General features: G+C 35.7%; 1 protein-coding gene across 1 annotated transcript in view; it reads left to right on the plus strand.

Annotated features, from left to right (window-relative positions):
* LOC123556372 (uncharacterized) overlaps positions 1-22,967 on the plus strand; it is a 72,113-nt gene that overhangs the window by 46,619 nt on the left and 2,527 nt on the right. The window contains exons 13-19 of the mRNA XM_045347021.2: positions 446-547; positions 6,549-6,664; positions 9,225-9,447; positions 9,849-12,719; positions 15,438-15,611; positions 16,860-17,048; positions 20,274-20,385. Of these exons, the coding sequence (XP_045202956.2) occupies positions 446-547; positions 6,549-6,664; positions 9,225-9,447; positions 9,849-12,719; positions 15,438-15,611; positions 16,860-17,048; positions 20,274-20,385 (3,787 nt within the window). The remainder of the gene's footprint in view (positions 1-445; positions 548-6,548; positions 6,665-9,224; positions 9,448-9,848; positions 12,720-15,437; positions 15,612-16,859; positions 17,049-20,273; positions 20,386-22,967) is intronic.

Below are 22,967 nucleotides of genomic sequence, written 5' to 3' on the forward strand. Positions count from 1 at the left end.
AGTGGACCTCTACAAAATTTGTTCAAATCTTGACCCCCCAGGGTCAAATTGACCCAGCCCCAGGGTTTACTTTATTGTACATTGGGAATCTTCATAAATTTGCTTAAAATAAACCAGAAGGCCTAGATCTTAGATATTCGATGTGTAATATTGCCTAGTCGACTTCTACAAACTTTATTCAAATCATGACCCCCGGGGTAAAATTGGCCCCGCCCCAGGGGTTACTTGATTGTACATTGGAAAATTTTCCAAAAAATTTCTGAAAATCATCAGTTTGACATTTGAAACATATTACTCTGGTGAGCGATCCAGGGTCATCATGACCCTCTTGTCATGGAAGTACATTTCAATGAATTATGGATGAAGAATTTCAGTTGACAAACTGTGTTTGTTGATGTCACTAAGGGGCTAGCTATTATTAAGAGTGACATGTTACCCTCTGCAGGACCAGTCCTATGATGATGGTTACTACCTGTCACCAGAGTTTAAAGACACCCAAGAAAAGAGGAGATTTGTCAAACAAGATGAAGAAAAATTGGAACCTAGGGTATGTTACTTGCTTGTGGTAGTCTCAGTCATAACTTTGTTATCCATATAGACTTCAGTACATAGCCTGTATACAACAGCACTGCTTTGGCTCCTGTATACAACAGCTGCTTTGGCAATTGCAAATTGAAAATGGGAATAGCATATTTATATTCCTGCAAATGTCAAACATGGATATATACCAGTTCTGTTATATACTGTCATGTGTTTTATTTTTGTATGTGCAAAAAAATGTGGCACTATTTTTTTCCATACTTTAAAAGACATTTAAAGAATTTAGGGCCATTGAACTCAGACAAAACCTAGTTCCTCAGGTAGAGTGGTATAAACATATTTCCTCAAACAATGTGATATTACCAGAGTGTTAATCACTTCATTGATATTTCTAATGTTTTATCCACCTCTTCTATAACAGGTTTGTTCCTTAATTTTTCTTACACTGTTAGACAATACTATTGATTTTATACATCATACTACAGGACTCTGAGGCTGGTATATGTAATAGGAACCTTTAAAATTTATATACCTTTATAAATTTTGTAATTATTGTTAAAAAATCTTGATGGGGTATTTTCCATTGTAAAGCTATTTTTGACAACAAAAATTTAAAAAAAACACAAATTTGTGAATGGATTGTTTTAAAACTTCCAGGATATCATAAACTAATAGTTTTAGCATGAGAGCAATATTTTCATACATTCTGTACAGTTTCTAAAATCTAAAAATAAAGTAGAAATTGTGTCTTTACCTAATTTTTACAACAGGAAAATACCATATTTAGCCTTAAAATTGACATTTTAAAGATATATAAAAAATTTGAAAAGCTTTTACTACGACACTGGAGACCTTTAGGATAATGTATAACTTACATCCGCCTTAGCGATGTGAGTTTGAGCCTCACTCTGGGCATTGAATTCTTCATGTGAGGAAGCCATCTAGCTGGCTTATGGAAGGTGGGTGGTTCTACCCAGGTGCTACTTGTGATGATATAATGCACAGAGGGGCACCTGGGGTCTTCATGTACCATAAAAACTGGAAAGTCGCCATATGACCTTTAATTGTGTCGGTGTGATGTTAAATCCAACAAAAACAAAACAAAAATAACTCAATCTCGTTCTTGCAAAATAAAACCGCAGTTCTCAAAAACCTTGCTATAAGAAAAGATGGCAGAAGTAGTAGTTTTATGAATATATTCAAGATAAATCAAACAATGTTATGCATTTATGATGAAGTGATACATGTATATTTAGTTCTTCAATACATAAAGTTATAGGAGATTCAATTCATGATTTTTGCTCGACTTTGAGAATAAGTAGAGCTATCCTTCCCACGTGGCGTCGTGCGTACACTGGTTAAGTTTTTCGTACCAGTCTCATATTTTGACAAAGTCTTTTGAGATAAAGCTTTGAAACTTTCAACACTTGTTTACCATCATCATGTCCAGTTATAGGCAAGAGTACATAACTCTGTCAAGCATTTTGACTGAATTATGGCCCCTTTTGACTTAGAAATCTTGGTTAAGTTTTTCGTACCAGTTCATATTTTGACAAAGTCTTTTGAGATAAAGCTTTGAAACTTTCAACACTTGTTTACCATCACCATGTCCAGTTATAGGCAAGAGTACATAACTCTGTCAAGCATTTTGACTGAATTATGGCCCCTTTTTGACTTAGAAATCCTGGTTAAGTTTTTCGTACCAGTCCACATTTTGACAAAGTCTTTTGAGATAAAGCTTTGAAACTTTCAACACTTGTTTACCATCACAATATCCAGTTGTAGGCAAGAGTACATAACTCCATCAAGCATTTTGACTGAATTATGGCCCCTTTTGACTTAGAAATCTTGGTTAAGTTTTTCGTACCAGTTTATATTTTGTGTAAAGTGTTTGACATATGGCTTTGAAACTTTTATATCTTGTTCAGTATAATAGTCTCTATCAATAGGCAAGAGTATGTAACTCTCTCCTCTTTTTTGGCTGAATTATGGCCCTTTTTGAACTTGGAAACTGGTTCTGTTTTGTATATGTCCATGTTTTGTCAAGACTATTTGACATATGTCTTTTAAACTTTAAACACTTGTTTATCATTATGATTTCCATCTCTAGGCAAGAGTACATAACTCTGACAACTATTTTGACTGAATTATGGCCCTTTTTGGACTTTCAAATTTGTTCAGTTTTTCCTACAAGTCAGTGTTTTGTCAAAACTATTTGAACTGTGGCTTTGAAACTTTTAACACTAGTTTATCAACATGATTTCCATCTGTAGGCAAGAGTACATAACTCTGTCAACTATTTTGACTGAATTATGGCCCCTTTTGGACTTGGAGATAAGTTAAATTTTTCATATAAGTCCATGTTTTGCCTAACATATAACTTAACATATTTGCCATCATGGTCACACATTGCCATTTAGTGCAAGACTAATCGAAATCCACAAATACAGGAACATTTTTTGTTTAATCCATTTTTTTGTTTAGTCTGAAAATCTATGGAAATATTTTGACCCCATTCTTCAATCAATTCTTCGAATAGTCGAGCGCGCTGTCATCCGCCAGCTCTTGTTTTCTCTGCTTTTCGAAGAATCGCAGAAAAAGTAGAGCTATTGCACTCACCTCGGCGTCGGCATCAGCGTAACCGTCGATTAAAGTTTTTGATAAAGTCACATATCTCTGTTACTATCAAAGCTTTTGACATGAAACTTAAAATAGTTATTAACTATCAAAGTCTTCACCAGAAGAAACAATCCCCATAACTGATTTGAATTTTGACAGAGTTATGCCCCTTTTTAACTTAGAATTTTTGGGTTAAAATTTTTGATAAAGTCATATATCTCTGTTACTATCAAAGCTTTTGATTTGAAACTTAAAGTAGTTATTTACTATCAGTCTTCACCAGGAAAAACCATTCCCATAACTCTGTTTGAATTTTGACAGAGTTATTTCCCTTTCTTAACATAGAATATTTTGGTTAAAGTTTTATAAAGTTTTTTACTGGCAAAGCTCTAATACAGAATCAAAGACTGAGAAAAGTCGAGCGTGCTGTCATCAGACAGCTCTTATGTAACTTGTATCCTTCATGAATTGAGTGTAATCAAATTTGTTTACAGGTACTTGTTTATATGTAATCCTTGTTGTGAGTGAAATCTTAATAACTTGAGGGAAACTATGGTTTAACATTATTTCAGTTTTGCGTAGTATACTGCAGCATGCGGCTTGAAATGCCATTGCAAGGGTCAAAAATTAGATAATATAATCTTGTTTTCCTCGTAATTTGCATTGTTTTTAACATTGACTAAAGTTAAGATTATCCAGCATGTGGTTTGATAGTCCTTAAGATGATAGATAGCTAAAATTGTGGTAGTATCTTCTTCAAAACAGCAATATGTATATGGCATGTCTTTTATAGCCTATTGTAAACATAACATGCTTTTTTGTGTTACAACACACTTGTTAAATATAAGTTGAGCTCTTCATAACTTTTTGTTGGCTAATATCTGAAAGTTTTAAAGGAGATTTATGGCATTAATAGCTCAACCCGTGGTTGCTGCTTCAAACCCTTCCAGAGTCATTCAACAAATATCTGTAGGACTGGTTTTTCCCTTGTAGCTACCTTAAGATTGCCGACCTATTTTGACAGATTACAAGTTCTATGTCTGTATGTATGGCCATAGCTCATACAAACCATGGCATCTGGTAACAAGTGGAGAAGCTTGGAACCACATTTAGAGAAGGTTCTCAAACAGAAGTTGCAGATTGTCATTACAGGGCAATAACTTTTAGAATGATTCTGTTTAAGTTTTATCATTTTACGATCTAAATTAGGTTGATATACCGTATTTTCCCGAATTAAGGCCCCCCTCTAATTAACGCCCCCACCCATTTTGGAGGGAAAAAAGTCAACAAGAACGGGGAAAAAATCACCTACCTCATTTTTATAAGTCCATATAATAAGTAATTTACAGTACTAAAGTCCAATGTATTAAAAATTAAACACACTTTTAAACAGTCCATGTACCGTAAGTCCAAAACATTTTTACTAAGTATGGTACGTATCCAATCATCAAACAGAAAATTAAACGGTAAATACATTTTTGATTTGTTTTTACAACAGTCGCGCACACGCTTCCTGCCAACTTTAAACAAACTTGCAGCAATGTGTTTACGATATACCCTTTTCTTCGGCAGTTTTAAGAACTTTTAATTCAAAAGCAGGCACAGCAGCGTGTCAAACCATTGACATTGTGTATTGCGCTATTAGCTAACCGCATGTACTAAGGAAAATGTTATGGGTCATGACGTAATGTGTAGTGTCGCGAGCGTGTCAAAAAGCCAAACATGGAATACACGAGGTACCGTATTTAAATGCATAAAAGACACACTGCATTAAATTGGATGCCAAATAATTACGTTTTGGGGGGATTAAACAACACAGAAACACTTTACAGCTAGTTTGAACGATGTTTTTAAGTTTTGTAAAAAATTTCATTTTTTATTTTTTTACCTCAAATAAACGCCCCCTCTTTCGAAAATGTAACGCCCCCAGGGGCGTTAATACGGGAAAATACGGTAAACTATGATTTATGTAATTTTGTCTGAAGTGCAATGATTCATGGAAGGTGTTGTATACACTGACTGAAGAGCTTGTCAGTAAACAGTCAAAACTATCACCTGAGGTTGAAATTACTGAGGACTGATAGTTTTGACTTGACTGGCAAGCCATTCAAGAAGTGTTTTATTGCATAATATAAGAAAGCAGTTTTCATACTTTTTTTATTCAAGTTTGACTTAAGTCCAGAAAAATTTAGTGATGAACATGTATAGCACATACTGTGAACTAGTGATTTAGCTGAGTGATATTTCTTTTAGTAAGTTGTACTTTGCAGAGTTTAAAATAGCAGTGAAGAAATTCTTATTGATCAGTTTTCTAACTTTAAAACAAGTTTGTTTACAATTGTTCACCATATCAGTAAAGGGAAACTACTCCTGCCAAACTGTGTTGACTGAAAAACAGGATTGCCATTACATTCTATAAAAGATAAGATCAGGGGTTTCATTGATAGTTGAAGTATAGAAGGGGGAAGTTGCAGAGTGGAAGGGGGTCTTTACGATCTCCCATTTAGAATTCTATTTCCTACAGGAAAAAGAGCCAGGGCTGCAGACCACATATAGCAGAGGGAAATCCCCAGCACCATTCTCTTAATGAAACCCCTGTAAGAGTAGTTCATTTTTTTAAAGGAAACTAATTTTATGTACATAAAATAGTATTTTGAAGAAAGGTAGGGTGCATGCTACATCGGTGCACATTATAAGATTATAAATAGGAATTAACGGTGCATATTTTTTTACACAAAAACTGTTATGAACTGTAACAAAACTATTACATTGATAGTAAAAGCTGAACTGATATAACAAGTAGGGCTGGGACAATTTCTAAATTGGTTAATCGGTTAATCATTTGTATGTAATTGAATTGAACCGGTTAATCGGCCACCATATTAAAAATGCTGTTTTCTTTCCTGACGACCGTATAAAGGTACTTCCAGCAGCAGTCTTCATCAGGAACTTACGGACTTTATCATTCGCAATCAGTGTGATAATTAACAAGTCATATTTTAGTGTATTTTTTAGATATATCATGACAGGCAAATCTGAGACTATTAATTATGTTCAAGTTGATGTGTTTTAGCAGAAATATACTGCCGTTGTATCATGTTGTATGTCAAAGAAATATATAAAGAAGATAAGGTACAATTCGTGGTGTTTATTGTTTGAGAGCGATTAGCGGTTTTACAAAATTGAAACCGGTTTTACAAAGTAATCGAATCGGATCCGATTAACCGACTAATCGTCCCAGTCCTAATAACAAGTCTTTTTGTGAGTGGCAATATACAAGTAAATTCAGCAGAGTTTATATATGTGATTAATATTTATGATATCAGATTGTTGAGCTCGGATTCAACTGCTTATACCTAGTGCTGTATAGTTTTATGTTATATTTTCAGTTAAATGAAGAGACAGGTGTTCTGGAGATCTCTGATGAGGAGTCTGATGATGAAGTTTATCCTGAAGATTTTGTCTCTTGTTCTAGGATACAGCCATATGTTGGCCCATACAGACAGTAAGCCTAATGTTCTAGAATGTAGTTTTGTGTTGGCCCATACAAACAGTAAGCATTTTGTTCTAGAATACAGCCTAATGTTGCCCCATACAAACAGTAAGTCTCATGTTCTAGAATACAGCTTTATGTTGGCCATTCAAACAGTAAGTCTCATGTTCTAGAATATAGTTTTATGTTGACCCATGCAAACAGTAAGCCTTTTGTTCTATAATACAGCCTTATGTAGGCCCATATAAACAGTATGAAGTCTGTTTTGGTTCACATATCAGTTAATCTCTTGCTAAAGAAGAAAGTATCATGTAAAGAATACAACCAACAGTAAGTCTCTTGCTCTAGAATACAGCCTTATGTTGGTCCATATAGAAGGTAAGTCCCTTGTTTGAGAATACAGCCTTATGTTGGTCCGTACAGACAGTAACCCTCTTGCTCTAGAATAAAGCCTTATGTTGGTCCGTACAGACAGTAACTTGTTGGTCCCTTGTTCGAGATGAAAGCCATATGTTGGTCAATACAGAACATAAGTCCCTTGATTGATAAGAAAGCCTTATGTTTGTCCATACAGAAGGTAAGTCCCTTGTTCGAGAAGAAAGCCTTATGTTGGTCCATACAAAAGGTAAGTCCCTTGTTCGAGAAGAAAGCCTTATATTGGTGCTCTAGAATACAGCCTTATGTTGGTCTGTACAGACAGTAAGTCTCTTGCTCTAGAATACGGCCTTATGTTGGTCCATACAGAAGGTAAGTCCCTTGTTTGAGAAGAAAGTCTTATGTTGGTCCAAACAGAAGGTAAGTCCCTTGTTCGAGAAGAAAGCCTTATATTGGTGCTCTAGAATACAGCCTTATGTTGGTCTGTACAGACAGTAAGTCTCTTGCTCTAGAATACGACCTTATGTTGGTCCATACAGAAGGTAAGTCCCTTGTTTGAGAAGAAAGCCTTATAAATAAATGTTGGTCCATACAGAAGGTAAGTCCCTTGTTCGAGAAGAAAGCCTTATGTTGGTCCATACAGAAGGTAAGTCCCGTGTTCAAGAAGAAAGCCTTATGTTAGTCGATACAGAAGGTAAGTCCCTTGTTTGAGAAGAAAGCCTTATGTTGGTCCATACAGAAGGTAAGTCCCTTGTTCAAGAAGAAAGCCTTATGTTAGTCGATACAGAAGGTAAGTCTCTTGTTCGAGAAGAAAGCATTATGTTGGTCCATACAGAAGGTAAGTCCCTTGTTCGAGAAGAAAGCCTTATGTTGCAATACAAAAGGTAAGTCCCTTGTTCGAGAAGAAAGCCTTATATTGGTGCTCTAGAATACAGCCTTATATTGGTCGGTACAGACAGTAACTCTTGCTGTAGAATACAGCCTTATATTGGTCCATACAGACAGTAACTCTCATGTGTAGAATACAGCCTTATGTTGGTCTGTACAGACAGTAAGTCTCTTGCTCTAGAATACAGCCTTATGTTGGTCCATACAAAAGGTAAGTCCTTTGTTCGAGAAGAAAGCCTTATGTTGGTCCATACAGAAGGTAAGTCCTTTGTTCGAGAAATAAGCCTTATGTTGGTCCATATAGAAGGTAAGTCCCTTGTTTGAATTATCATCCAAATCCTTAAATCTCCGGCAGATAGTCTGATACATCCAATTTGTAACATGCTCAAACTTGATAGTTCTAGGACTTGCAACAGAAAAAAATGGGATTTTCAAATAAAAAATCTGTTGCTCAGCTTGCATCATTTGCTTTAAACAATTTGATCTTTTGAAATATAGAATTGCCAAATTTACAGAAATGTGAACATTTTGACACCCTTGTTTCTTTTATCTTACACTTTGGTGGAGAAATCATTGGTTCCTATGCATGTACAGATTTAGAACTAGGTAGAGTACCATTGATTATTATTTGTAAAATTAAAATGATTAAATACTGTGAAAATTATAACTGTTTAGACTTTTTTTCAGTTCCAGTTTGACCCTGACAGTACCTGATAATACTGTGTACAGTAAATTGTGACTATTTCAAATTGCTAAAATTTCATTGTGCCTCTGATAACATCTGTTAACAACTGAATATAAGTCTTTTATTTTATGCTAACTAATGAAATACTGTATTCTATCAGTTAAATATTTTCATATCTCATCACTCACACTGTGAAATATGAAATCTATATTTTCACACTGTGAGAGATATAGCTCTGCCCTCTCAAACGTGCATGAATTTTAAATTATGTGCTTAAAACAGGATGAAAATTGTAGTCGCACTTTGTTCTTTATAGTTTATTTCTCGATTCAAATTATTTTACTTCTCTCAACGTATTTGAGCATAAAATAAAAAGAAAATTTGTTTGTTTTGAGTGAATATGGAATATATCTCACCTCGAAGTGAGAAAATTTTCACATTTTCACTCGCACTACGCGCTCGTGAAAATATTTGAAATTTTCTCACTTCTTAGTGAGATATATTCCATATTCACTCAAAACAAACAAATATCCTCTATTTCTTTTGCTCACCAATATTTCATTTGTGGCTATAAAATGTATATTGTTTAATGCCAAAATAAAAGGTATTGTATTGTATTTTCAGAAAAAGAGATATTACCCAACTTAATAAAAGAAAGGGTGGCCCTGGCAGCAAAGCTTCCAAAACTGTGATAGATCTTGTAGACTCTGACAAGGAAGATAACTCTGGTGATAACAAGAGCAGTAGTGATCTCCCCTCTACATCAAAAGGAAATCGACCACAAAGTTTAACAGAAAAAATGGGCCTGACAAATAGGTTGCTCAAAAAATTGAAGGATGAAGAAAAGGTAATAAATTATTGTTTGTGTCTGTAACTACTTAATAGGAATTTGATTCAAATGTTTCGTCAATAGTTCAGTTTTTATTAGGCAGTGTATATGACAGCTGATAAATACACTGATTATTTCCCTTCAACATTTTTATTTACCTATGTTGAATGTGAGTATGTACTTGTAAGCCTGCATGGTCTGTTGGCATACTCTCCAAACCCAGAATAATTTTATGTAGTCACAGCTTCTGGCAGTTTTCATCAGAAACAAACAAAAATGTTCTCAATATTAAGACTGCTGATAAAAGTGACTGACAGAGTTTTGCATTGAATGATGCATGTCATATAGATATTGGAACAAAACATTGTAATTTTTTGTATTGATAGTAAATATGACTGAAATAACCTTTAATATTTCAGAAACCATCTCAAGATGAGACTAAATGGAAAACCCAGATGGTCTGTCTTAAAGCAAAAAAGAAATCGGATGATAAATCGCAGGATGCACAGGCAGAGATCAAACTGCTGGAGATCATGTCAAATTGTAATTGGGAGGTTGACAGAACTAACATGCTCTCAAAAATCTCACACATTATCTCTAAGGATTACATGTGTGATACATCTAAAAGTCAGTTTATTGTGTGGGGCGCCTATTTACTGGAGTTTTTACCGAAGGCTGATAAGCCGGCTGTGATTCCACCAGAACTGAAACCCAAACTTCCCAGCGAAATGTTCTCCATCAGAATAAAAGTTACTAATAATGTAGGTAAGGATGAGAAAAAGGAAAAGAACACTGACGAGGTTGTGACAGTGGTGGATGATGGTCAGGAATGTACAAAGTCTAAAGCAATGTCAGAAGATGAAAGGAAGCGGTACAATATGAGGTTGCAGAAGAAATTGATTGATAAGATAAAATTTGCTGAGCGGTTGAGAAATCTGATCATAGCTGAAGAAAAAAAAGGGGTGACTGCATCAAAATTTTCCGTTTCTAGGGAAGGCATAGAAAAAGCTTTAAAGAAGTACAAGACTCAGTTATGGAAAGCCTATACTGGCAATAGTAATTTGACTATACAACAACTGAAACAGGCACTGCATGCTGCAAAGTCTTCTGCTGGTGGATCAAATACTGCTGGTAATAAATCTAGACCAGTTTCAAGAGGTGCTAGTGCAGCTGCTAATGAGACATTGTCAACTTCAACTTTGGAACGGATCCAGACAAATCAAGGTGTTACTGTGGTTACTGCAACTGGGCAGACTATGGGACATCATAGCTTTATAAACCTTGCCAATCTTCAGCAAGGAGTAGCTTCAACAGCAGGTGCCTCAATTAAATCTGTTGGCAATCTTGTCATTCATGGATCTGTGCCAACACATAATCTCAACCAGGGACAAGGGTTAATTGATAATATTGAAAATGTAAAAAAATTCGACGGGCCAGTTTCCTCAGTGCCCCAAGCACCTAAAGGATCAATAAGCACCTCAAAAATAAATCAGATATCAAATGCAAATTCAGGTTTAAGTCCGAATATTTCTGGATCTGATGTTGTATTTATGCCTCTTGACAAAAACATACACCCTAGTCAGCTACCTCCAGGAGCCAAGATAGCAGTTGTACAGCCTATCCTTGATCGAGATGGTTCTCCAGTACCCTTTGCAGGACAGCCGCCTGCTGGTGGTGGACCATTTAGGGCTGTTGTTCTTCCAAATGCTTCTCAGATGTCTGGCTTCCCAGTGACTAAACCTTTCTTAAATCCAGCAGTGACATCCTTAGCTGCAACTCGTCCAGTTAGTACTCAAAATTTTCAAGGTTCTAGCGTATCAGGAATGACGTCAAGTACATCTGGACCTCAAAGTGTTCCACGAATGCCAGGTCCTGTTGGTGCAGTTCATACGTCCGGAAATTGTGTCTTTGTGAATGGAACTGGCCCAGGCATGAGGGCTGGTTTCCCATGTCCACAGTATGTAGCTACAGTGACTTTACCTAGTAGTTCAGTAAGCGGATTTCTTCCATTAAAAAATATTTCAAACATAGGGTCTGTGATGTCTCCATGTACTTCTGGGGGAACTTTGATAACTTCAAATGGTACTGCAGTAGCTCCAGGTGCTACAGGTGTTTATCCAATCAGATTTACACCAGACACATCAGGAAAAATGCATGTTGCAGTACCACCAAAAGATATGATTGGTTTTCCAAAGGTAGCTTCTATGCCTTTCAAGATTGTTCCTGATGGGAAACAAATGTTGCTGGTTCCAGTAACTTCTTCAGTGGTTCCTAGCTCAACTGGCTCCAATATGTCAGCAACAGATGTAGCAAATGTGCATGTTGTTAGTCAGTTTGGGACTGGATCTCCCATGGTCAGGCCAAATGCAACAAGTCCGGTACTTTTTACTTTGCCAGTGTCTGAAGGAAATGTTTCTTCAAATTTGCAGGAACAGATTCCTGCAACAAATCTAAATGGTCAAAGAAAAGGCAGCGATACTGTGTTCAAAAAACAAAATACAGGTTTTCATGCTGAAGAAAATATTGCACAGAAACCAGAATCATACATATCAAAAAATGAAATTGCTCAAGGGAAGAAATTGAGAACTGATGAAACAGAAATTGGAAGTTGTGAAAGAGGTGAAATCTGTGATAGTATTCATGTTGAAAGTGATGGTGAAACTGGTGATGTTGACTCTTTAGGAAGCTCATCAAAATCTCTGTCTTCACTCAGTGATATAATGAAGACTGATATTAATTCACTTGAAGTAAAACATCATACAAACTCTAGTAAATCCAGTGAAAACATAGCTCAGAAAGATGCAGCTAAAAGATGTAAATCCGAAACTACTGATATAAATGACATTTTAGATATTGCAAAAAGTGCAGGTATTGAAATAGCTAATACTTTAGAGCTTATAGATAAGACAGATAGAGAAAGGAATAGTTCGAGTACTTGTCTGAATGTGAAAAGTAATGTTAAGAAAGAAAAGATAACAGGTGGTTCTAAAACAGAGTCAGATTGTGTTGTGCTTGATGATACTGATGAGGAATGTTTAGTGATTGATGAACAGCAAAAGGAACAAAATCAAACAATTGAAGATGAAGCAAAACAAAATACTACAGAAAATAAGGACAAAAGCTCATCAGAAAATCAAAGAAAAAGTTCGTCTCCAGATTTAATAGACAGTATTGATTGGGAACAGGAAATAAGAATAATGGAAGACTACATGGAAAAAGAACGTAGAGAAAGAAGTCAAGCTGAATCAAGACAAGAAGAGCAAGCTGCTATAAAAATAGAGGATTCTGAGGTGAAAGTTCATAATATTTATTTTAAGGATTGGAATGAATACTAAAATTAACATTGGAATATTTTATGCTTCATTGGACAATTATTTCTGGAATTTCATTCACTTACCTCATAATTGTCCGCTAATAATTTACCAATTTGTTGCTTGTCGACGTGGGTGGTTCGTAAGGCAAAACTTACAAAATAGAACATGTTGTAATCTGTAGTCGAGACTTAAGATTTACAAAATCAAGGAAAAGCATCGTACACATGATCATATTTGGCTGCACATCTTGCATTTAGTTGGTGTTGGACAACTAAATCCTTCTGTCTGTTGAGGCCTTAATACACCTCAAGGTAGCTTTGCCAAGTTCAGATTTTCAAAAACCATTATAATTTGTGCTGCATTTGGTTAACTTCTAAAAAAAAAATGAACATGCAGACGTTTAATCATTAGTGTACAAATTGTTCAATTATAGACCAATTTGTGTTTTTAGCTCACCTGAGCACAAAGTGCTCAGGGTGAGGTATTGTGATCACTCACTGTCTGCCGTCCAGCGTCCGTCCACACGTTCCTTTAAACAACATCTCCTAAACCAACAGGCAAATTTTGATGAAACTTCACAGGGATGTTCCTTGGATGGTCTTCTTTAAAAATAGTTCAAAGAATTGAATTCCATACAGAATTTTGGTTGCCATGGCAACCAAAAGGAAAAACTTTGAAAATCTTCTTCTCAAAAACTAGAAGCCCTAGAGCTTAGATATTTGGTGTGAAGCATTGCCTAGTGGACCTCTACCAATTTTGTTCAAATCATGACCCTGGGGTCAAAATTGACCCCCCCAGGGGTCACTTGATTTTACATAGGAAAATCTTAAAAAATCTTCTTCTCACAAACCAGAAGCCTAGAGCTTAGATATTTGACATGTAGCATTGCCTAGTGGACCTCTACTAACATTATTCAAATCATGACCCCGGGGTCAAAATTGACCTCGCCCCAGGGGTCACTTGATTTTACATAGGAAAATCTTCAAAAATGTTCTAAAAATAAACCAGAAGGCCTAGAGCTTAGATATTTCACATGTAGCATTGCCTAGTGGACCTCTACAAAATTTGTTCAAATCATGAACCCTGGGGTCAAAATTGACCCCACCCCAGGGGTCACTTGATTTTACATAGGCAAATCTTCTAAAAATTTCTAAAAATAAACCAGAAGGCCTAGAGCTTAGATATTTGACTTGTAGCATTGCCTAGTGGACCTCTATAAAATTTGTTCAAATCATGACCCCCAGGATCAAAATTGACCCCACCCCAGGGGCCACTTGATTTTACATAGGAAAATCTTCAAAAATTTTCTTAAAATAAACCAGAAGGCCTAGATCTTAGATATTTGACTTGTAGCATTGCCTAGTAGACTTCTACAAAATTTGTTCAAATCATGACCCCCGGGATCAAATTGACCCCGCCCCATAGGGTTACTTGATTGTACATAGAAAAATCTTCAAAATAAACCAGAAGGCCTAGAGCTTAAATATTTCATATGTAGCATTGCCTAGTGGACATCTACAAAATTTGTTCAAATCATGACCCCTGGGGTTAAAATTGACCCCACCCCAAGGGTCACATGGTTTTATGTAGGAAAATCTTCAATTTTTTTCTAAAAATAAACCAGAAGGCATAGAGCTTAGATATTTTACATGTAGCATTGCCTAGTGGACCTCTACAAATTTGTTCAAATCATGACCCCGGGGTCAAAATTGACCCCGCTCCAGGGGTCACTTGATTTCACATAGGAAAATCTTCAAAAATTTTCTAAAAATAAACCAGAAGGCCTAGATCTTAGATATTTGACATGTAGCATTGCCTAGTAGACTTCTACAAAATTTGTTCAAATCATGACCTCCGGGGTCAAATTGACCCCACCCCATGGGGTTACTTGTTTAGCTTTAGCAAAGAATTTTTTTCAAGAAAGCAATTAAACTCGGGTGAGCGATAATGGGCCATCATGACCCTCTTGTTTAAACTTTGTAATTTAGATTCAGTTTGGTACATTACTTAAATAATAGGAGTCTTTGGTATTAATTAACTGATGTAGGCACCTAGTATTTCACGTATTATTGTTCATACAGACCCTGTTTATGTATGTAGTAAAAAGGTTATTAACTTCGCATTGGGAAATATGCACTCGTTCTTTACCAGAAGAATATTGCACTCCTTAAGTCGCGCAATATTTCCGCTGCATATTTCCCAAAACAAAGATAATACAACCTATAATTGTTAACTCTTTTTGTTACAGTGGTTTGTAATTTTGATTTTTATCAATGCAATGACATCAGTTATAATTATGTCTCCCACCACACAGTGGTGTGGGAGACATATTGATTTACTCCAGTCTGTGTGTGTCTGTCACAAAGCTTGTCCGCACTCTAAGTCGAACATTTCTCATCCGATCTTCACCAAACTTCAACAAAATGTGTCTGCCAATAAGTGCTCGGCCAGGTTTTTTAACTAGCCAAATCGGCCTAGGCACTTCGGAATTATGGCCCTTGATTTACCAAAAACACTCAGATTTCTTGCGCAGTTAGTATAGGCGTCCTTCTGGTGTCAGGAAAGCGCATTCACATGTGGATTAAGTAAACAGTATATAAAGACTGACTTACTATTTAGATGATTAGGCAGTTGTGGGAGGCATGCGCTTTTCTCAAAAGCATCTCTAGTTTTTGTTGATATTATGTTATTTAGGAGTCTGATGTAGACGTAACATCCTATGATGCCTTGGATCCGATTCCAAGTACATTATGCCGTGATTTCAGCACCCGTCAACCTGTCCAGCAGAGTCAAAGCAAGCGGAAATCTCAGCATACAACAGTGCCTTATGATGATGATTTTCAGATAAAGAAATGCAGGATTGAAGTGGTCAGTAATTTCTGTCTAGATGTCTGTGTTACTTAACACAACATGTTATATATCCTGGGTATGCTAATAACTACAAGATATTTTCATTTGGCTCTGTTTGTAATAAAATCATTGATAGTGGATAAGTTTCACTTTGTTTTAATTTATTTATATGTTAACTTTAATAGACTTAAAATTGCATATAATTCACCAAGACAACAGATAAAAGTTCCACTTTTGTCCTACAGAGTTTGGGGGTGGGGAAATCTTGCTTTTTCTGGAATATACATATTACTGCGGATATAACTTTCAGTCTAAAGCAGATCTTTAATTGATCTGAATCAGTGAAAGCAGTTGTATTTCACATTGGATCATACCAAATATGAAAAAGACAGGGCAGAAATAAGCAGCTAAATTGAATGAAAATAGCGAAAAATTCCCAGTACGACTAATTGCTGTGCTAGATCCTTTAATTTTAGGGATCAGGGTAAATTTAAAAAAAAGAAAGACACTCCAGTCTTACAGAATTTTTATGCTAAAAAAAATATTTCAGCATTAAAGCTAGTGAATGTGAAAAGAAGTAAAAACATTTGCAGTCGAAATACTATAGTGAAATATATCATTCTGATAATTTCACAAAATAATGAAGCAAAATATATCTGATATTGCTTGGTGAAAGATACATATATCAAATGTACTTTGACTTGTATGAAACTTTGACTGGAGTAAAATTTGGCCAATGTGAGCTTAAAAGAATGTTTGTTTGTTTTACATGTCAATAAGGGCAATTTTGGGAAGCATGCAGTTTTCTCAAAAGCAGCTCTAGTTTCACGGTAACTTCTATGTATTTCCTCCATTGCCTCTTATTTGATTTAACTCAAAGAAAAATGAGCCACACCATGAGAAAACCAACATAGTGGCTTTGCGACCAGCATGGATCCAGACCAGCCTGCACATCCATGCAGTCTGGTCAGAATCCATGCTGTTTGCTTACAGTTTCTCTAATTGCAATAGGCTTTAAAAGAGATCAGTATGGATCCTGACCAGACTGCGTGGATGTGCAGGCTGGTCTGGATCCATGCTGGTTGCAAAGCCACTATGTTGATTTTCTCATGGTGCGGCTCATTTAGAGATTTGTCTGTTGTCATCAGATATCGAGCAAGAAGAATTTTGAATACATGTTAATGTTTTCCTTACAGAATTTTTAGCATTATAAAATTTTCTTTGTGATCAGGCTGTATTGCTATAAAAATATTGTTTTAATTCTAGAGAAAGGATTCTACTCGTCTTGGGGAAGAGTTTATGCCAGGAAATAAGATAATGAAACAAAACAAAGAGAAGTACAGACGTCTTGAGTTGCGCAATCTCTTTATTCATATTCAGAAGACTGTGTTCAAATATAACCAAGCAATGCAGCACTACACTGGTAGAGTTCCCAAGCACATGATCTTGCAGGAGGTAAGTACAGATGTTCAGGAACACATAGCTGACTACCTTCTTATGATAGACATTGCTACTTTTTATTCACAACCAGCTTTATCAGAAAAAGTTCAGTTGATGGGTAATTTTCCTTAAGAAGTATTTGATGAAATGTTTCTGAATTATGGTATTAACATTTACTTAAAATGCAATCTTATGCAACTGTATGCCAAAATATAAATTTGAGGGAATTTGCTTTGTAGGAAATAAATATTTGTGTATCAGAAAAGACTTATTTTAAGATTAATGGAATAAAAGTGACATAAATGTCACTGATTTTTAGCTCACCTGTCACAAAGTGACATGGTGAGCTTTTGTGATAGCGCGGTGTCCGTCGTCCGTCCGTCCGTAAACTTTTGCTTGTGACCACACTAGAGGTCACATTTTTTGTGGGATCTTTATGAAAGTTGGTCAGAATGTTCATCTTGATGATATCTAGGTCAAGTTCGAAACTGGGTCACATGCCTTCAAAAACTAGGTCAGTAGGTCTAAAAATAGAAAAACCTTGTGACCTCTCTAGAGGCCATATATTTCACAAGATCTTCATGAAAATTGGTCAGAACATTCACCTTGATGATATCTAGGTCAAGTTCGAAACTGGGTCACGTGCCTTCAAAAACTAGGTCAGTAGGTCATATAATAGAAAAACCTTGTGACCTCTCGAAAGGCCATATTTTTCATGGGATCTGTATGAAAGTTTGTATGAATGTTCATCTTGATGATATCTAGGTCGAGTTCAAAACTGGGTCACGTGTGGTCAAAAACTAGGTCAGTAGGTCTAGAAATAGAAAAACCTTGTGACCTCTCTAGAGGCCATATATTTCATGAGATCTTCATGAAAATTTGTCAGAATGTTCACCTTGATGATATCTAGGTCAAGTTCGAAAGTGGGTCACGTGCCTTCAAAAACTAGGTCCGTAGGTCAAATAATAGAAAAACCTTGTGACCTCTCTAGAGGCCATATTTTTCATGGGATCTGTATGAAAGTTGGTCTGAATGTTCATCTTGATGATTATCTAGGTCAAGTTCGAAACAGGGTCATGTGCGGTCAAAAACTAGGTCAGTAGGTCTAAAAATAGAAAAACCTTGTAACCTCTCTAGAGGCCATACTTATGAATGGATCTCTATAAAAATTGGTCAGAATGTTCATCTTGATGATATCTAGGTCAAGTTCGAAACTGGGTCACGTGCCTTCAAAAAGTAGGTCAGTAGGTCAAATAATGAAAAAACGTAACCTCTCTAGAGGCCATATTTTTCATGGGATCTGTATGAAAGTTGGTCTGAATGTTTATCTTGATGATATATAGGTCAAGTTTGAAACTGGGTCAACTGCGATCAAAAACTAGGTCAGTAGGTCTTGAAATAGAAAAACCTTTGTGACCTCTCTAGAGGCCATACCCTTGAATGGATCTTCATGAAAATTGGTCAGAATGTTCACCTTGATGATGTCTAGGTCAAGTTTGAAACTGGGTCACGTGCCTTAAAAACTAGGTCAGTAGGTCAAATAATAAAAAAAACCTTGTGACCTGTCTAGAGGCCATACTTTTCATGGGATCTGTATGAAAGTTGGTCTGAATGTTGATCTTGATGATATCTAGGTCAAGTTTGAAACTGGGTCAACTGCGGTCAAAAACTAGGTCAGTAGGTCTAAAATAATTAAAATCTTTTGACCTCTCTAGAGGCCATATTTTTTAATGGATCTTCATGAAAATTGATCTGAATGTTCACCTTGATGATATCTAGGTCAGTTTTGAAACTGGGTCACGTGCGATCAAAAACAAGGGCAGTAGGTGTAAAAATAGAAAAACTTTGTGACCTCTCTAGAGGCCATATTTTTGGTGAGATCTTCATGAAAATTAGTGAGAATGTTCACCTTGATGATATCTAGGTCAAGTTCAAAACAGGGTCACATACCTTCGAAAACTAGGTCAATAGGTCAAATAATAGAAAAACCTTGTGACCTCTCTAGAGACCATATTTTTCAATGGATCTTCATGAAAATTAGTCAGAATTTTTATCTTGATAATATCTAGGTCAAGTTCAGAACTGGATCACATGAGCTCAAAAACTAGGTCACTATGTCAAATAATAGAAAAAACGACGTCATACTCAAAACTGGGTCATGTGGGAAGAGGTGAGCGATTCAGGACCATCATGGTCCTCTTGTTTTTACATTTCCCTGCAAGAGGTCACATCACTATAAGCATACAATAAGTTTTAGTTGAACTAATTAACTAATATAGTATGTACAGCTTTCATTTTGGAAAAATGGCTAAGCTTCTGTGTGTGAGATGTTTATACCACAGGCTTACATATCAGAGACTTTGACTTTGAAAACCTTCGCCCCATGTGGTTCTGGGACGATCTGTGTATGAAAAGAATTGGAACCACTGCCTTACCCTTGCATGATCGTAAGAGGCGACTAATAGGGTCTTAACACTTGGTTTTGCAGTAACTCTGTGATTCCAGCAGGTATGCAAATTTTGATTCCATACCTCATGTTTTTATTTCAATGTAAATGAGATGTGGAACCAAAATTTGTAGTCCTGTTTGGCGCCATGTAACCTATACTGCGTTGGTGCGCCATAAAACCCAAATAAATAAATTGAAAACCTTCTCTGAAGCGGTGATAATACCTATAGCCTAGATATTTAGCATTTGATATCAAGGTTCGACTCTACCATAATTGTTCAGAGTATTTCCCTAACTTAAAAAATGTGCACTCCCCTGAGTGTAGTAACATATATATTATAGGTTTATAGAATCTTTCCTGAAAAAAAAAAGATAATACTAGGTAAGGGTGGATTTCTCAGAAGCACAGAGCACCAAAAACACAGCCTCAGAGCCACTCAGTTGATATCCTAGGGTCAGAAATGGCCACTCCATTGAGTGTGGCATGTAACTCTGTACTTGTATCATTATGTTATACAAGCACACTTTAAGCCATTTACACAAGTGAGCGCTTTAGGGTCAGTGACCCTCTTGTTTGTTTTTAGAATTTTCTTATTCTAAAATGTTGAGAAAAAAAGTTTTATTTCTCTGTTGTAGCAGATACACATATTACAAAAATATTTGTCCTTTACATGTGGTACAGAAATAATTGACCTTCACAAACGATGATGCAGAATATTTGTAATACAAAAATACTTGTTCATCACACATGAATTGGATGTTAGAATTAAGTGTAAATTTCATTCATTTCAGGCCCTTGATATTTTGTCTGCTTTAAATCAAAGACAGGAGCTATTGAAGGAGTGTTTGGAGGATGGTCGACAGTATGAAAAAACATTGAAAGCTCAATTAAAACAACAAATTGGTAATTATGATTTCTCCACTGTAAATTTAACATATGACTAGTTAGAAAAACTCCATAATTGTGGGTTTTATACAGACTTTGGTCAAAGTCCTGTATTTGCAGATTACCCTGAAATAGAATCACTGACAACTTCAAAATATCACTCGTTTAGGGTGTAGAAATCTTCATGTGGTGAGGAAGCCCATCTGCTGGCTTATGTAAGGTCAGTAGTTTTACCCAAGTGCCCACCCACGATGAAATAATACCCAGAAGGGTACCTGGGGTCTGCTTCACCATTAAAAGCTGAAAAAGTCTATAACCTATATTGTGTTAGTGTGACTGTAAACCAAGCAATGAGTGATTTGCAGATATTAAAAAGTAAATGATTTGCAAATTGTATTTATATGGCTGTTAAACAATATCATTTTTTTATAGTTCCTTTTTAATGAAAAATTGTTTTAGTGGACATATATTGTCTGTGTTTTCCTGCAATTTGAAGAATTCTTATATTTTGATTTATTGAAGGTTGCATGTGAACAGATAAGCACATAAAATGTACTATCTATTTTTTGCTTGACTATTCGAAGAATAGTCTAGCTATTCTACTCACCCTGGCGTCAGTGTCCGCATCACACTTTGGTTAAAGTTTTGCATGCAAGTACATCATTTAAAGGCATATAGCTTTGAAACTTATTTTTTTCTTTTTCTAGGTCAATTACCAACCTCACTGGGTCAAGTTCCATAACTCTGATGGGTATTTTGAGCAAATTATGTCCCCTTTTGGACATAGAAAATCCTGGTTAAAGTTTTACATGCAAGTTACTATCTCCAAAACTGATGAAGATATTGAATTGAAACTTCACATGTGTCTTAGGGGTTATAAAACTATAATAATAATAATAATAATAATAACTTTATTTTAAGAAGGTGACATATTAAGAGTACATAGTATACATACAACTTATTTCCAATATGGCCTTCTACATAAATGTTAAAACACAGTATCTACAACAATAAGAGTATCAGTGGCACAGCTTTAACGACAAACACACTTTAAAAACAAACTCAATTTGAAATGATTTTACCAGGAGAATAAATCAGTGTAATTCATTTTGCATACATGTACATTCATCCATCAATATCATAAAATTTAAAAGCTACCCTATGCGACATAAAATGCTAAATGATAATTGATGAAGATTTGAGAAAAAATAAATGAATGAAAAAATCTCAGTATTAGTAATGTTGTTCTTGTAATAAATAATCCTTAATTAGCTCTTCGAATAGTCTAGCTATTCTACTCACCCTGGCGTCGGCGTCGGCGTCACACCTTGGTTAAGTTTTTGCATGCAAGTACATACAGCCATCAATTAAAGGCATATAGCTTTGAAACTTATTTTTTCTTTTTCTAGGTCAATTACCTACCTCTCTGGGTCAAGTCCCATAACTCTGACATGTATTTTGAGCAAATTATGCCCCCTTTTGGACTTAGAAAATTTTGGTTAAAGTTTTACATGCAAGTACATACAGCTATTTCTAAAAGGCATGTAGATTTGAAACTTACTTTTTCTTTTTCTAGATCAATTACCAACCTCACTGGGTCAAGACCCATAACTCTGACATGTTTTTTGAGCAAATTATGCCCCCTTTTAGACTTAGAAAATTTTGGTTAAAGTTTTACATCTCCAAAACTAATGCAGATATTGATTTGAAACTTCACATGTGTCTTCGGGGTTATAAAACTAGTTGATAGCAGCAAGTTCCATAACTCTGACTTCCATTTTAGCCAAATTATGTCCCCTTTTGGACTTAGAAAATTCTGGTTAAAGTTTTGCGTGCAAGTACATACAGCTATTTCTAAAAGGCATGTAGATTTGAAACTTACTTTTTCTTTTTCTAGATCAATTACCAACCTCACTGGGTCAAGACCCATAACTCTGACATGTTTTTTGAGCAAATTATGCCCCCTTTTAGACTTAGAAAAATTTGGTTAAAGTTTTACATGCAAGTTATTATCTCCAAAACTAATGCAGATATTGATTTGAAACTTCACATGTGTCTTCGGGGTAATAAAACTAGTTGATAGCATCAAGTCCCATAACTCTGACCTTCATTTTGGCCAAATTATGCCCCCTTTTGGACTTAAAAAATTCTGGTTAAAGTTTTGCGTGCAAGTACATACAGCTGTTTCTAAAAGGCATATAGATTTGAAACTTATTTTTTCTTTTTCTAGATCAATTACTAACCTCACTGGATCAAGTCCCATAACTCTGGCATGTATTTTGGTCAAATTATGCCCCCTTTTGGACTTTGAAAATTCTGGTTAAAGTTTTACATGCAAGTTTCTATCTCCAAAACTAATGCAGATATTGAATTGAAACTTCACATGTGCCTTCGGGGTTATAAAACTAGTTGATAGCAGCAAGTCCTATAACTGATATGCATTTTGGTTAAATTATTCCCCCTTTTGAACTTAAAACTCTTTTGATATTTAACCTTTTTGGGTAATATTTTCCTGCTTCTGGGACAATATTTCGAATAGTCGAGCTTGGCTGTCTTATGGACAGCTCTTGTTTTTCTTTTAAACTAGGTCACTAGGTCAA

This window comes from Mercenaria mercenaria, chromosome 5 (assembly GCF_021730395.1).
Source record: "Mercenaria mercenaria strain notata chromosome 5, MADL_Memer_1, whole genome shotgun sequence".
NCBI classification, from domain to species: Eukaryota; Metazoa; Mollusca; class Bivalvia; order Venerida; family Veneridae; genus Mercenaria; species Mercenaria mercenaria.